Below are 17,067 nucleotides of genomic sequence, written 5' to 3'. Positions count from 1 at the left end.
CCAATATCCATTTTGATATGAATTGAGGTTAGAATGCATTTTGATCCAATATCCATTTTTATATGAATGCATTTTTCTAGTTATATAGAACCTGGTATACAGAGCTTTCACCATGCTTAGCCAGTTTTTGTCAGGTAAAACTAGCTAATCCTACAAACCGGGAGCATACATTTGGACACTGACAGTTAAATTACCCAAGTTTGTCTCCAACTGCTCAACTGCTTTCTTGTTGTGATATTCCCTTCCCCACTTCCTACTCCCCCCCCCCCTTTTTTTTTTTTAGCTCAGATGCAAACATCCATGAATTCAAGTTCTGATATTTCCTGTTTCTGCATTTTTTTCAACTCTTCTCACAATAGTCATATTATCCAGGTTCTTCTGATATCAAGGGCAATTTGGGTTGTCTCTGGTTCTTAGCCGTGTTCACAATGTAAAACCTAAGAATTTCCTGAATACATACTGAAAGCTCAGTGATCGATGGTAGAACAATTTCCCTTCCACAAAGAAATTACATATTAAAAAGCATAATTTCTGCTTAAAATCTAAATGGCAAATTTGCTCTGACATCAATCTTGATTAATCTAGATGGCAAATCCAAGAGAATGTGATGATGAATTTTATACTACACCATCAGTCACTAGGTGAGCTGTGAAGTAAAAGTATTTACTTTTGAGAGATGAATCTGGTGACAGTGAGACAAAGTAATTGAGGAATGAGGTGAAGAACAGATTTGTGATGCATGTGGTTTTCCGGAAGCAACTGGATAAATATGATATAGGGGAATATTAAAGAAGAGGAGTTTGAGAGTTTGAAAGGTGCACTACATGATAATAGTGCTTCATAAAGGGAATGTGAAAAGAAGGTCAAAGGGAAGTAAAGTCCTAGATAGGTGGTTCTGTCTAACTATACCAATAAATGGGATTTCCTTTGGTGGAATATTTCATAGATGAAGGTTCTATTCAATGCCACTCTGGATATTGTAGAGGTCTGTGCCGTTGTGTAACTACGGAGGTGGTTACAAATTTACATTCGGCTCTGGGACAAGACTTCTGGTTCTGCCAGGTACATTCATCCTGATTTTTTGCCTAATTTGCAAACTAGTTGTTGTTACACATTAAAATCTGGGAAATGGCAGCTCTCAAATTTATGGTAGCCAGAGGTTTCACCCTAACTGGCTGAAGTTATTCCAAGGCGGCTGTCCAAGAATTATTCTTTGTGCTTACAATGATCTTCATTCAATTGCATTCCTATAATAAGCTAAGACAAAGACCAGTTTTGGTGTTCTGTCAAGTCACATGCATTTCTTCTGTTCTAAGGGTAAATCCATTTAACTTCCATTGGCTTCAAGCAAAGCCATGGATTATGTGTCTGGTGTACAAGTGTTGAAATAGAATGGCTATAATACTTAGAAAATACCTACTTATTGTGACTATCACCATTTTATCTGGTCTTTACTTGTAGCAGAATCCTATCAAGGAACAACATACTCATAACATTTTTAAATATTAGTGTTGGAATGGGAACTGAGCTGTCTTTTAGCTGGTTACTGTGATGTAAAGATATGGTGTTATCCACACATTCTGCAAGTGTACATGACTGGGACTTGAATCCAGATTTATCAAGTTGTAACAGCTACAAGTCCATACTTAATCCTAACTTCTGCTATTACTTATCTTACTAAGTGAGGGTGTATGAATCCTGATCTGGTAAGATTTAGAAGGCCCAGATACTTTTGCAACTCGCTGTGAGGTTCTAAGATCTGGATAGGATCTCAGTGTGCTGTTAATTCCAGGGAGAAGATAACTATAAGTACAGTCAAAGGATTTCTTGTAAAGTTTTCCTGGATAAATAAAAGATAATTCCTGTGAATTATGGGGGTGAAGAAGGATACAAGCTGACATTAGGAAAGGAACCTTGCTGATGATCAAACCAAGTGGGTAACAAACAGTGAAATGTTAAGCAGAAACGTTGGACTGACAGGAGATGGTCCTAATTACATGGCACACTGAACAGGGATTTTAGATGATATTACTGATGGAAAAAAAGCATATTATTCTACTATTGTCCCACACAGTGCAATAAACAATTCTAACCAACGAATGAGTGATTTTTCACTTTATCCCTCTGTTCCTGATTATTTTGTTTTAGATTTCTGTGGTACTTTTAGAGTGACTTAAATCAATGTGCTTAGCTACTGCTCCCTCAAGTTATTCTCTGCTCTAGAATGGCTGTATGATCTGATTGGCAGTATGAGTTGGGAAAATCTGTCTACATTTTTGTAGTGATTGGCATCAGTGTGCCAATCAGGGATATGTGAAACTGGCATTTGGAGCTGGCACCCAACTTCTTGTTATCCCAAGTAAGTTTCAGCTTTCTGTATCATATTAACACTGGGATTGGTAATTACTTTTAGGGTAGGTGGACTAGGGATTACATGGAAGCACGTTCCCAAATTATTTTAGACTTCCCCTCATGAAAATCAGTTGGAATAGAGGTGCTGCCTTGGAATCCAAGGATTGCTTGAGTATGGTGTGGCTGTGAACTGCTGCAGAAAAGACCAGCTAGAGAAGACTGTCATATTTTCTATGGTTTTCTGTTGCTAAAGATTTTACACAGGCTTAGTAGTCACAGCATAGTGCAGTCATGCATAGAGAGCTGCAACACATTTTACATGCTGCCAAATGCTGCACAAGAAGTTTAACACATTTACAGACTTTCTGGCTACTAATTTCAGACTTGATTTGTGCATCTTTAAAATAATAATTATATGGTGTCTGGGGGTTATTCTGATTAGTGGCCTAAAAATTGGATTTTCTAACTCAGCCTATGTCAATATTTGTTAGTTTTAAAATGCAAAAGTGAAGTCCGTTCCATATTAATATAAACTGATACTGCAGTGTGAAGTCAGTTATGAGAACAGGGACTGAACTTCTTGTGATGCTTTGTAAGTCTTCGTCCTTTTCTCAGTAACATTTCAAAATGCTTTAGAAACCTGAGAATACATAATGAAGTTTCATCTAACTTTGTGCGTCATCTTCTAGTAGAAAGTTTTCTCACATATTTTGGATGAGGAGCCATTGAAATATGCACCTGGTAGGCAAGAATTTATTGCAAAGGGTTAATATTGAGTGGAAAACTGAAAGATACAGTATGTTTGTCTTTAGAAGAGGGACTAGATTACAAATCAGCTCAGGTGAGTAACATCTGGAGGACAGGGTATGAAGATGGAAGCAGTGACTACCAGTTTGTGTTTCTAAATAGATCTATTATGGAAAGATATTAGGGAGTTGTTTTGGAGGATGAACATAGCCTCTAGATGAAGAGGAAAGGGACTAGAGAAGGCTGAAAGAAAATGAAACTAGGATTATTTCTCAGCATGCTAGGCAAGACAGAGTAGGAGCCTGGGTATACTGCAGATGAGAGCATCATCAATTTCTTAGGCTAGTGTCATCAGCATATCATTGACCTTAACTTTGGAGTCTTGTAAGACAGTTTGAAGATTTATGCAGTAAATATGAAAAGGAAAATATTAGCCTGACAGGGCTAACATTGTTACACAGAAACCGGTCTACATTTTTTCCTTAGATTGAAGGGAAAAATTCAGACACCTCTGGTTTCATGTTGAAATCATAGTTTCACATTGCATCAGGAGTAAATTTCCCAGGTGACTTAGACTATGTTATTTTAATGATTTGAACTCAGTGTCTGGGATATCAGAGCTAGGAGAGTAATTTTTGGAAATGGTACAAAGCTATCTATCTGTGATCCCAAATAAGTTATCTGATTAAAAGTGAATTAAATAGAGTGATTAGGGACAGTTATTATTTAGGTGTGAAATACACATCTGTATATGAGGCATCCACAAATATAAGATTGAAAATTCTTCTGACTCTCTGGTAACAACATAAAAAATGATCTTCTACCTGTGTTTAGGCAGGGATTTTTGGCTGATTTTCTTACTTACTAAACAAATCTTTTTTTTTTTTTTCCTGATACTACATGTATAGTTATTCTCTAATTCAATAATGTACTTGTTTGGACTTGACATTTTATTTTTCTTCCAGAAACTACTCTAGAATATAAAATTGAAAACAGTTTCCAACAGTTAAAATTCATGCTGGCTTTGAAAGAAAAGGCCTGAAAAGTATATGGTGAAAATGACAGAGGCTCTCAGGAAGTTAATGAGCAGCCTCTTCAAGTCTTCATGTTTTCAAAGACAATTATTACACAGATGGGATAAGCCATTGCATTCACTTGTGAGCTTTAAATGATCAAAGACTCTCTGTCAAATTAATTCCAGTCTGATCAGCAATTGAGAGAGTCTGCAAGGGAATGGGTAATTAGATAATTCTCTATACACAATAGTGTGTTAAACCAGTTCAGGATTTCTAATGCATCCTGTTTGGAAAAAGAGGCATAGGTCTTCGTCTGAAGACCTATGCTGGAACAGTCTTCTACTGCTCTCTCCCTGAAATCTCCTGATTTCTGGAGTTGACTATCTGAGTAGACTGGGCGGGAATAGTACTCAGATAGCTCCTGTTCTTCCACACAGAAGATATCGTTCAGTAAGGATGAAATTAGGCAGGGTGGACAGCTCAGAATATCATTATTCTCAATATTTTCTGCAAATAAAGGTAATAGACATCAATACAACGTTTCCAACATATCCACCAACACATTAAGACAATGACATGAAACATATCACAGTGCTGCGGTTATAATAGCTTATATTTACCAAGACTGCTATCTGCAGACTTTCATAATGGTGAGCAAATATGCAAAGGAATGTATTGGGAAAAAGCCTCCAGTTACGGAACAAAGTGAGCAACCTCTCTGAGCAAGAATGAGAAATGAGCATTTTGCAAAGTTGGTGCTGAAGCTACCAGCAGAAACAGATGTGCTTTTCATAATCTGCTCAAGATAAAAGCATAACAGAGATAGTGAGAAAAAACAAACAAACAAAAAAACAACAACACTAATTTGGAGAGTGGTGCATAAGTAGCTCTTCAGAAAGCAGAGCACTCAATATGAGAGAGAAGAACATCTATCAGTTCCTCTTTTCTTTTGTATCCCTGTACTCCATGGTAATGATATATCCTGGTTCATCTGTATTATTATTATTATTATTTTAAACAGGAGTCTCCCATACAGCTTTTTATCTGACTCTGTCACTGAAATTTATTTTCAAAAGAATAACTGTATTGCATGGGGATTATTGGGGCAGGTGAGTTGAGCTGGGGAAGTCAGAGTATACACTAGACAATATTCTGCACTGCTGGGAAAGAGACAGTCTCATTGGGTTTTTCAAAGCCTGGACAAAGCCCGTACAGATGAACTGCAATTCAGGAGAAGACTCGGAGAAAAATACCACTGGGCTTTGTGGATAAGGTTTTTCTGAGGTGGTATTAATAAAGTACAGACATTTCTTTAAGATGCTGCCAGCTGGCAGTTGAACAGATCAGAACAGTTTCTCTCGGTGGAACAAGAGCCTGTGCTTGGATAAGATTTTGAGGTGGTTTCTAAAAGCCAAGATTTTAGTCTACATTTCCCCAGAGGGAAGAAATTAAAACTTCTTCATGTGAGACTAATCTATCTTTGCTATTTCTACAATACTTAACAGTGTGGTGTGAGAGCAGGGACTAAGCAAATGTTAATCTAAACTCTGAACCTTACCCAGTAACCCTTTCTCAGTTACAGATGTGGTATGAAGCTCAGGTTCAAACTTGTGGTCATAGAGTCCAACAGAAAATGCATTCAGAGGGCTACTGAGAGACCCATATTTACATGTTGGCTACAGTATCTCTTTAATGATGTTTTACTTGTTCATCACTAGAGTACTGCAATACTATTAACATTTTATTATTATGATTACTCCTCCCCAGACACATAACTTCTCATAGCAGTGAAGCAATAAGAGAGAGAGTGCTCTCTGCCCGTTCCCAGAACACATCCCCCAGTGCATTCAGGCCAAGACCCTAAAGGAATCCCAGGCTGCAGAGTAGAGTTGAACAAGCTGTTACAGAGAGGAATGCCTAGGTTAGATATCAACATCTAGGCTGTGGGTGGCCACATGAGTATCATTTGAGATGCTCTAAAGATCCTGTCTGACTCCCTATCCGTGGCTCTCAGACAGCATAAGTCTCATGTAGCTCCTGCATTACCTACTACGGATGCCTTCATTTTCTAAAGATGTCCTAGCGCAAGGTCCTTATGATCAATCTCCCAATGGAACCATGTAGTGACCTCCATACTTATGTCTGTACATCAAGATTCAAGGAACTAAGACTGTGTAATCTCACCTAATGTCTCTTCTATTCTCCACTTTCAGAGGTTGTTCCATCTCCTTCGGTCTACAGGCTGACCACTAAAGATAATGAGAATTTGGAAATGTGCCTTATCACAGATTATGTCCCTAAAATCCTTAAGGTTACCTCAAACTCAGCTGATAGAAAGACTGAAGCTGTTGTGGAGGTGGCAACATCCGAGAATAAACAGGAAGCAAGCTACCTGACAACCTACTGGGCCAAGAAAAATGAAATGGCGTGTGGTGCAGAGGATGAGAACGCTGGAAAATTAGAAGGAAAGGATCCTGAAAGCGGTAATGTCACTGTTGGATGTGCATTCAGGGTTAGAGGCAATCTGGTCTCTGTCTCTCCAGTATGAACAGGGCTTGTTCACATCTCCCAACCCTGCAAGCAGTACTGAACTATGCTCCCATGCTCTAGAGGAATCTTGTCTTGTTGCATCTCTTTTCTTTTGCCTTCTTGGTAGAAACAAGATTAAAGCTCAGTAGGCTGGTACAGTCACAACAGAGAGATTTCAAAATCATGCCATGGGGGATATAAAGCTTGAAATTCTTTTGTCTGGTGGGACACTAAACTTTAGATCATATTAAATGCTAACCCTGAAAATAGCAGACATTAATATTTATTGGATGGTTTTAAGGCTAGAAACTATAATTCAGTTCTTCTAAGTAGAGACATCTTTATGAACTTCTGAAGTCAATTCCTGTTATTAATTAAATATATTGTTACTATTTGCAGGTGCCAGCACTGTCTGTGTAACAGGGATGTCACCACACTTCAAGACAGGTATGAACACAATATTTTAGGAGTAAAATTTAATTAAAGGAACTGTCTTCCTCCTTCCCCCCCCCCTCTTTTTTTTTTTTTTGAATGTTCCCTGTTTTCAGAATTCCTGTTGGATCAAAAATCAAACACTGGGAATTTTCTAAAGGGCTACACAGGATTTAAATACAAAGGCTGGAAGTCGTTGGGTTGATGTAGACCTCCAGATCTGAATTGGTAATTTAAAGTGACCTCTGTAGCTGGCACCTACATGGTCTAGCAAGGTATTGCCAAACAGACACTGCTCACCCTATAATGGTTTAAGGCACAGATACATCAGCTTCACTGAAAGTCTGCTGCATTTCAGATTTCAAAAGAGCTGTTTGTATTTTTGTGTGTGCAAACGCCTAATGAGCCAAAAGATAAGCAAGTGGTTTCTGCAGTATGCGTGCACTGAGCAGGCTCTGCTTCAGCTTGTGGCTATGGGAATATGCTACGCTGCACTGGAGCCCAAGCAATTGCTGTTTGTGCTAGTTCAAAGGACCTGAGCCTGCCTCTGCTCTGCTCTAGCCTTGTTTGCAGAATAGCTGTACTTTTGCAAATATGCAGCCTTGCTGAAAGAGAGGGAGAGGAAAAACAAAACGAGAGGAAAAAAAAAAATAAAAAACCACCAAAAAACAGTTAGCCAAATGTTTCCAAAACACTACTTCAGAAAAATACTCATCAGTAAACTTGGCTGATTTGACAAGTTTTTCAGAGAGGTTTTCAAATGACTTTTTGATAATAACTCCTTGCTTTTCCAATATAGAACAATATTTTTTTTTTCTGATGAAAATGACTTTGTAACTATGAATAACAGAACATTCAGATAGACTCTTTTTTCTATGGATAAAATTTAACTTGTTTTCCTACTGCCCTCTTAGAAAATTGGGAGAGGAAGGAGGAACTCTTCCTGCATCTGTGGTTCATAATACGCTGTTATTTAAAAACAACTAGATGGCTAGCAGTCTTCCTTACTGGAGAATTAATGTTTGCTGAATGAAAGCCTGGCCCTTGAAACAGTCTGTCAGTGAGGTAGTCCTGCTCACTGTCTCATTAGGTGTCCTATAAGCTAACTCAACCATGCAAAGTAGAACAGCTTCATTAAGAAGTATTTTCATGTCTGTCTGGAAGTCAGGATGTCCCAGTGCTCTTGTGACTCTCATTCCTGGTTTTACAGATGAAAACCTGAACATGCTGTCTTTCACACAGCTGGGCCTGAAAATAATTTTAATGAAAGCAGTAATTTTTAATGTGGTGATGACAATCCTTATGTGGAAGAAAAAAGTGAGTATGCAAGGGAGGTGGTAAGACCTCTGACAGAAAATACCTGTATCAGTTCATTAGCTATGAATGTTCCCTCTGTATTTTACATATTCTGTTCATACACCTTTTATCTATCACCAGTAAAATCCCTCCAATTCTTTACAAGTCATTACTTGGACCTATCATTGTTTTCTCCACTACATGAGTCTATTTACCCTTCCTTATCCACACACAAATTTAACTTTTGTCTTCTTTCTAGACATCTCTCTCTCCTGTTCCTACAACCTTTTCTTCCCTTGTCTGCACTCATCCATCAGATTCATCACCTGACCATTCTCCAGCAGTGAAAGTTTGATGGTCATTGACTTTAAGACCTAATATGTTGCTTCAGATCTACAATTATGTAGTTGTGACTGTACCCCAAATTTAATATACCTTTATTTTTTGTTACAGGAATGAATGTAACCAGTGAAGACATAAGTACCAAAAAAATCTGCTGAGAATCTTTACAGAAGCATCGGGTGCAAGAGGGAACACAGACCAGCGTTCCTGTTGCAACAGATATCACATTGTGTTTTCTGTACATCAAAAAAGTCATTATAGTCTAAATTGCTTTATTTGCATTTTTAAAAGCTACGCAGAGATATGCTTACAATTCTCAGCATTGTGCTCTCCCACAGATCTGATTCATTTAGCATGATGATGACTTTTTTTTTTTTTTTGGCTGAAGAGCAGATTGCTTCTCAGAGTATTCATTTGCAACTGAAATGGCAAAGGGAGTCTTAGTCAGGGTGCTATGCACCATTTCTTTTCTGACTTTTGCTGTCCGAGCAAGGTGTTCCTCCCTCTAACCCCACCCCATCCCCCCCAAAAGAAAAAAAAATGCTGCTAGGTCTCCCAGAAGTCCTTAAATTAGTAAAATTCTTGCTTCTCTATCACAGAAGAATGCTTTTTGCCATTTTTTTAAAGTCCACATGGCCTTTGGATGCTATTAAATAATCATTACCAATAATAAGAAACTTGTTTGTCTTTTGTATCTCTTGTTGGAGGAATTTGTTTTGCCCTTCAGATGAGTTTTAGGATCAGAGATGGCCTTTGGGGTGAAGGAGGGAAGGGGTGCCAGGAAGAGCAGAACACAGCTTAGCCCCCAGGGACTGCTTGCAATAATGGGCTTGATCCACACCTGAGGAGCATCTACAACCTCCCTTTTCAGGACATCCACTTCCCTGCTGTGTTGGAGGAGAATATCATGGCTGGCTTAGAGGTGTGTGTGAGGGAACAGAAGCGTGCACATCCCCTCCAAACCTAGGCACTGTGCTATGTGAAGACAATGGTGAAATACAGCTTTCCAACAGTGAGAGGACTAGGAAGTGGACCAGGTTCCTGAAGGCAGTTGTCTACTCCTACGGGAAGCACAGCAGTCTGTAATATCCTGCCCCTAAATGTCCTCTGTTCTCAAGTTTCATGGTAGAACAAGGTATCTGCTTTGCATTAATGACATTACTGACATTGGTCTGAGTCTCCAAATTCGGGCTCTCAAAGTCAAGACTGGAAAGACTGTTCTCCTGTGACAACGGTCTCTCCATATTCTAAAGCAGCAAAGATTCCTCTGGAGAAAGAGACAAGAAAGGTGCTTGGAAGGAAACATAACCTCCCTGCAAATCTTGAGCTTTGCTTGTACCTCACACTAAGCCCAAACTAAGTGGTAGGGAAAAGCCTTGCTATGCTGGGTGGCATGATTCGCTCTTAGAATATTTCTCACCTCAGTGGATTCACAGCCATTACAAGGACCTCTGATTTTGGGAAGGTTCATACTTAAATGCATTTAGTCAAAAGTCCTGGTGCTTCGTATGTTAAGGGCCTCTCTGTGCAGATGGTGTTAGCACTCCTGCCATGGTATCTGAATCCACAGTTCCGAGCAGCGGCAAAACAAAGTCTCCCTGAGCTCCTGCTGTGGTGCTGCCACCTGACCACTTTGCAGACGGCCTGTTGCTGGGTGACCATTACTGACCTCTCCTGTCCAGGAACAACTTCCAATATTGCAGGTCTAAAACTCTGATTATCTTATAGAAGAGATGTTCAGGGACTCATTTGTTTGACTCCTTGACAGAGCAGTCATTCTCATTTTTAACCAGCTGTAAAAAGCCTACAGCTATTTAAATCCCAGCCATGCCTTGAACATTGCATTTTGCATATGATGAAAGCTGCTGCATCACAGAGGAACAGCACTCAATGAAGCTGCCTAAACCATTTTTGAATTACAAAGCAAGACCAGTACCATGTTCACACATTTCCAATTGACTAACCTCATTCTGAAAACCTTTAGGGATGTGGAAAATAAATTCTCCACACTCCTTTACCTTTAACATCACTTTTAAAAATATTAATATCTGTCTCAAATCTTTTGTATTGCATTTCAAACCCTTTCCTAGCTGTAAGGTGAGGGGATGAGCATATAGCTAAAGCCGTGTTTTGACTGAAGTGACCCTTAACATGTGATCTCCAAAGCACTGAATTTGTAGGTCTCGTTCAAAGATGCTCTCTGAGATTAGGGTTTTGATCCTCTCCCACCACTGATGCTTACACCCTTTCCCCCGTGTGGTTTCTTGTTTATTTCAAGAAAGAAAAACCACAGTGCAAAGCAAAAGCAGGAAATAACATGGTAAGTAACAGGATGTGGAAGAGGGGGTCTCATGGCCCATTTGGGGCAGGAAAGGACAAACCACTAGTTCCATGACGCCAGTGCTGAGATCTGGGTCACCTTTTGATACTCCCCTACACCTTACCACAGAAACCTCTTCCTCTGTAAAGTAGAGTGCAAAACAGGGGTTGGGTGCGGGGGGGGCAATGCTAGTGTGGCACGTGGCAGGGAGGAGAAGCATGTGAAATAGGACAGCAGACGTTAGACCACAAACCAAAGTAGAATGAGGTTAAGACACCCTCCCTTCCTGCCCCCTCACTGTAACCTTATCTTGGGTGTGTGGAGGGAGTTCTGGGTACAACAGGAAAGACTGAGCTATGCAGAGCACAGGAAGGGGAGAAAATAAATAACTGGGGGGGGGGGGGGAGGGGAGAGGGGAGGAGGGAAGGCAGCAGCAGGGAAAGATCTTACAAGCATATAAGATTTCAGAATGTGCTGATATGATACATCTCTGCACCCTCTTATACAGGCAGTGACTCAATGCACGAAAATCCTTCCACTTCTGACCCAAAAGACAAAGGCGGAACATGGCAGAGGCCAGAATCTTCTCATATTGTCAGAGAAGATGGTGCCATGGTCCACCTACGCCCTCCTCTGTGCCAACTGCTGCCCCCTACTATCTACTGATGGGTAGGACATGAATTTGTATCTTTTCTTGGGATCTTGTTGGAGAAAACACCCTGCCCTGTGCTTCTCATCCCTCACTAAACATAGCCCTATATAAGAAGCAACTTTCTTTCTTGCCCTTTTCTACATAGTCCACAAGGACCTCTGGTATCATCTTTCTAAGGAGCAGAGTTTGAAGACACATACAGATTTGTTGAAGCTCATTCAGGCATGGAAGTACCTCTAATAGAACTTGAAATCTTGGGCTAGTTTATGGTAACTAGAGGCACTGAAAACCACTAAAACTCAGAGAAAAAAAAAAGAAAGAAACCCCACAGAAGGTTTCTCTCTTTACACCACCATGTACTGGCCACAGGAGGGCCCCAGCCTCAAGCTCTCCCTGAAGCCAAAGCATGGGTAGACCACTGCAGAGACCCCACAGGGAGGCACTCGTGCCTTGCGAACAGCAGCAGCTGCTCCAGTACGTTCCCTGCGCGCATTCCTCCTGTGAACTCGTTGGCTCTGTCTGCCACGAGCCTGTTTCAGAGAGGGCTCTTACAGGAAAAAGAGCCCAGTAGCTCATTTACAATTCCCACATGCTTTCGAGTATTCTGTGATCCCCATCACCCTAACATCAGAATATAGTTGGTATCATCACCATAAATAAGCCCAGCCTAATGCCTGGGGGGCTGTGGGTCAGAGCTGGCATGAATTGTTCCCACCACAGACCCAGACAACACCCTTCAAGACCCTGCTTCCTCATACCTGACTACTCAGGACTGTTTGGAGGCCTGTACATCACACTTCTACTGTTTTAATGGCTGCAGCACAGCTGGAAATACTAGATGGAAAAAAGGTGGTAAACAGGTGCCATAATCCAGTGCTGAGATGTTGAAGCTATTGAACCCCATGTTTTTAACTCCTGGATGCCAGCAGTCAAGCATTCCTTTGTAACATCATCTTGTATGTGTTTTTGCTACTGTTTCAGCTGCTGACCAGACAAGACAAGCATGAGGCAGGATCAGTAAAATGACAGAGCCTCAAGCTTGAAGGTAACCTGGGTTAATTCTTCATCCAACGATCAGGAAGGAATAGCTAGAGCTAACATCCTACCCTGTGCCTATAACTTGATCATCACAGGGATCTAATTTCCATCACAACTAAAAAGCAATCGGCTTCAACCAGATGCTAGCTGAGGCTTGAGAAGGCAATGCTCGAGGGCTGGGGTCATTGAGATTAAACATTTCACAATACCTCAAAAGAGAAAAGAATTTCAAGATTCAATCTGAGGAAAACCTTCTCCATTGAGCTAGGACAGCTCAAGTGCAGCTCTGTCCCAGACACTGACACAGCCTAGCAGCCCCTTCCAGCATCCTTGGGTTTATCAGCAATTCAGGTTGCAGAAAAACTAACTTTGTCTTAGGGTGGTTGTATTACTACCAAGCCACAGTGAGCCTGTAAGCCCAGTTGGTGCATCAAGCTGTGCCCCATGTGATGCCGAGGGATATGGGAGGGCCCATGGGAATCACAGAATGGCCTGGGTTGAAAAGGACCTTAAAGATCATCTAGTTTAAACCCCCATGCACTGGGCAGGGTTGCCAAAATGGATACAGGTGGGGATGGCTGAATGACACCCCCAGCTTCCTTCCGTTCATCTCTAACCACAGTCTAAACAAAGTTTTCTGCAGCTTTGAAGCCTGGGGTTGTGTTGGCAACATACTTTCCATAAGATAAAGGCCAGATGACATCTGTGTTTCCATGACAACTTGCTTCCAGTTTCCCCCAGAAACTGGGGCACAAAATAAAAGCCTAGGGGGTAGAGAGGGAGAAATGGAGAGAGAGAGAAGGAGGGAAAAACAGGAAGCCATGACTGAAGGAACTTGGGCATAGGAAGAAACTCTGTATTTGTCTTCATCAAGGAAAAGTGTGCAGTACTATGAAGGGCTTTATTGAAATAAACGATTACAGCAACTGAAATGAGGCAGTAGACCCTTCCATAGGACAGTCTGTAGCAAAAACTTTACTCCCTGCTTCCCCTTCCTCACCATGGAAGCAGTTACAAGTCTGATGGGGAACAACACTTCCCCATGACAGGTTTTAACATCAGAACCCCAGAGGAATTCGAGACCTGTAAAGAGAGAAAGACAACATGAAGAATGCATCTGCAAAGGGACAGAAAATGCACCACAAGCTCCAAACAGCTTGTGGCCTCTTTGCAACTATAATAGAACATGCTGTGCACTTTCTAGCATCAAACTCTCCCTATTCTGAACATTTTTCTCTGATCTGCTGAGAAATTTCAGACTTGCACACCAGCCATACTATGGCCTCCAAACAGACAACCATCAGGGACAGATACCAGAAGTCCCAGCCCGTAGAGACCCTCCTTCAAGAAATAAAGGCGTATTTCTCATATAAAAGAGAAATATGGGTAGATTTCTGTGGCACACCTAGCTAAGCTGCCTTTTAAATGTGGAAAGACAAAAAATAAATTCACAAAATCAAAAGGCACTAAATTCTTGCTCTATAGCACTGTAGAGAAAAATGGCTTAAATGTTCCTGTCCTGGAAAAAGCCAGGAGGTAGACTTCTGGTTTCACTATCTATTTTTTCCCTACTCTACAAAAATAGAGAAATCATGTGCTGGTGTTTCCCCTTCTGCGGCCCCACGGATCAGTACCTTACAGTCTCTTCAAGAGTTCAGCCAACAAAATTAATAACGACAAGATGCAGGATAGTGTTGGCAAAGAGGAAGTCGGCGAATGCCCTCTCTGGAGAAATGCCTTGGAACTCGCCTTTGTTCTGCGGGTTTATCTGGATCCGGAGGCAAACTGCATAGTAGAGAGAAAATGAGAGATCAGAGATCACAAAGAGAAGCCATGGTGGGAAGCATAGCCTTGTTGGGGCAGTCCACAGGTCACTGTTCCACCAGCGTACAAGAAAAGTCGACTCTATCTTTCTTATAAGACAAGATCACTGCCAGGGGATTTGCATAGGGCTGATATGCAGTCAGCTCTCACACAGCACTACAGGGGATATCCAAATGAGACCTGAGTGGAACAGGCTTATAACAGGATGGGACAGGCACAAAAATGGGGAAAGCAACACTCTACTGGGTACACTGGGCAGGGCTGCAGGGAAGAAATGTGCTTTTTAGGGTGCATTATCAGAGAGCAACATTTTTAAGCAGTCATTGCTAGGTTTTGGTTCACCATAGGATGGTTGCTACAGAAAAATATCAGTACAAGAAAGCAACCCTGCAGAAAGGGACTTGGGGATTCTGGTGGACAAAAACCTCACCATGAGCCAGCAGTGCTGCAGCCCAAGAGGCCAACTGCATCTTGGGCTGCATCAGAGGAGTAGCCAACAGGTCGAAGGAGGTTACCGTCCCCTTCTACTCTGCTCTCACGAGGCCCAACTTAGAATCCTGAATTTAGGTTTGGGGCCCCGAAAATGAGAAGGATGTGGATCTGTTAGAGCAGGTCCAGAGGAGGGCCATAAGGATGATCAGAGGATTGGAGCATCTCTCCTATGATTAAAGGCTGAGAGAGTTGGAGATGTTCAGCTTGCAGAAGAGAAGGCTCTGGGAAAATCTCACTGTAGCTTTTCAGTACTTAAAAGAGGCTTATATAAAAATTATGAACAACTTTTTGCTTATATGGATAGGACAAGGAAGGAATGGTTTTAAACAAAAAGAGGAGAAATTTAGATAAGTATGAAATTCTGCACTCAGAATTCACTCAGGGTGGTGAGGCACTGGAACAGGTTACCCAGAGATGTTGCAGATGCCCCATCCCTGGAGGTGTTCAAGGTCAGACTGGAAGAGGCCCTGGACAACTTCATCCAGTGGGTGACATCCCTGTCCATGGCAGGGGGGAGTGAAACTAGATGATTATAAAGGTCCCTTCCAACCCACTCCATCCTATGATTCTGTGATACAAGATGGTAAAAGGGATGCTTCCCTGATCAACATGGAGAACGAGGGACACCCTGTGGCTGGTGAGGAGCTGGACTTGTGGTGCCCATGGGCAGATCCGTGCAGGCTCATCATCTGCTGAAGAGCATCCTCCTGTGACGCACAGCATCAGGTCTGGCCCACTGGGAGAGGTCACAGCTGAGGGTGCTCTCAAGATGCAATAGCTGCAGAGGGACAAGCCTGGAGGTTGCCAAGAGCAGAACTGTGTGCTTTAACGTCAACAGGGTACACCCATGGCTGCTAAGCAGCATGGAGCTCCGCAGTTTTCAGATAGCTCAAAACATTTTTTTTTTTTTTGCTATAGCAACTTCCTGGTTGCCAGGAATAATTGATAGAAAAATACCAAGTACCAGGACTCGACAGCTGCCAGGAGAGGCTCAGGGGCTGCTGCAGAGGCTCCCTGGGCTGCCGGGGGTCATTTGGGGATCTCTAAGGGGCTACTACAGTCAATAAAAGAGATTTGTCCATTTCAAAGAGAACTCCGAGCTCCAGGGGGCTAGGAACATTGCTTGTGGCTCTCAGGTTGCTGAGGGATCTTAAAGCATCACCATGGTGAGCAAGCAGAATCACAGAAATATAGGGGTTGGAAAGGACCTCAAGAGATCATCGGGTCCAACCCCCCTGCCAAAGCAGGTTCCCTAGAGCAGGCTGCCCAGGTAGGCATCCAGACAGTCCTTGAATACTTCCAGAGAAGAAGGTTCCACAACCTCCCTGTCAGCCTGTCCCAGCGCTCCGTCACCCTCACCATGAAGAAGTTCTTTCGCGTATTGGTGCAAAACTTCCCGCACTCCACTTTGTGGCCATTGCCCCTTGCCCTGCCCCCACAAACCACCACGGCCAAGGGGACGCCCTGGCTGCCAGGGGAAACCGCGCAGGGGCCGAGGCGAGCGCAGGGGCCGCACTGACCGCCGAGGATGAAGCTGCCGACGGCGGAGATGAAGCCGCTGAGGAAGGAGTTGAAGGGGAAGGTGCCGACGCCGAGGCAGTAGCCGAACTGCAGCGCGCCGGTGAGCAGCACGTAGAGCAGGTAGGCGTCCAGCACCTTGAGGCGACTCGGCGTGCCGCTGCCGTACTCGGCCAGGAAGCGCCGCACCACCGAGCCCACCGAGCCCGCGGACCCCGCGCCGCCCGCGCCCGACCCCGCCGCGCCCGACATGTTGAGGTGCGGAGTGAGCTGAGCTGGCCGGAAGCAGCGCCGGGAACCGCTTCCGGGACACAGCTGAGAAGCGCAGGCGTGTGGCCTCCCTGCAGGCCTAGTTCTGCCCAGGGAAGGGCGGAAGCGAGGTGTCAGCAGACAGTGTACGCATGCGCGCCAGTACATAGCGCAGGTTGGGTGGGGGCGGGGAAGGGAGTGGGTTCTCAGCCGGCGCATGCGCTGAAGTCTTACTGAGGCCAGTGCCCTGGCGGTTTCCG

General features: G+C 42.8%; 1 protein-coding gene and 1 gene segment (V, D, J or C); one reads left to right on the top strand and one right to left on the bottom strand.

The window, feature by feature from the left end:
- The window catches only part of LOC137844688 (M1-specific T cell receptor alpha chain-like), a 31,760-nt gene extending 22,369 nt beyond the window's left edge, over positions 1 to 9,391 (top strand). The window contains 4 exon segments of the C gene segment in view: positions 6,329 to 6,598; positions 7,044 to 7,091; positions 8,287 to 8,393; positions 8,826 to 9,391. Coding sequence covers positions 6,329 to 6,598; positions 7,044 to 7,091; positions 8,287 to 8,393; positions 8,826 to 8,831 — 431 coding nt within the window.
- A 4,215-nt stretch (positions 9,392 to 13,606) lies between these two features.
- DAD1 (defender against cell death 1) lies at positions 13,607 to 16,861 on the bottom strand. The gene is made up of 3 exons (XM_068661226.1): positions 16,561 to 16,861; positions 14,359 to 14,509; positions 13,607 to 13,807 (listed from the first exon to the last, which is right to left on the bottom strand). Exons 1-2 carry the CDS (start codon positions 16,808 to 16,810, stop codon positions 14,379 to 14,381), a joined length of 381 nt encoding a protein of 126 aa, XP_068517327.1. The 5' UTR covers positions 16,811 to 16,861; the 3' UTR covers positions 13,607 to 13,807; positions 14,359 to 14,378.
- Positions 16,862 to 17,067: the final 206 nt, after the last annotated feature.

Source organism: Anas acuta, chromosome 25 (genome assembly GCF_963932015.1).
Source record: "Anas acuta chromosome 25, bAnaAcu1.1, whole genome shotgun sequence".
NCBI classification, from domain to species: domain Eukaryota; kingdom Metazoa; phylum Chordata; class Aves; order Anseriformes; family Anatidae; genus Anas; species Anas acuta.
The sequence above is the reverse complement of the archived record's forward strand: the minus strand, read 5'-3'. Positions and strand labels throughout refer to the sequence as shown.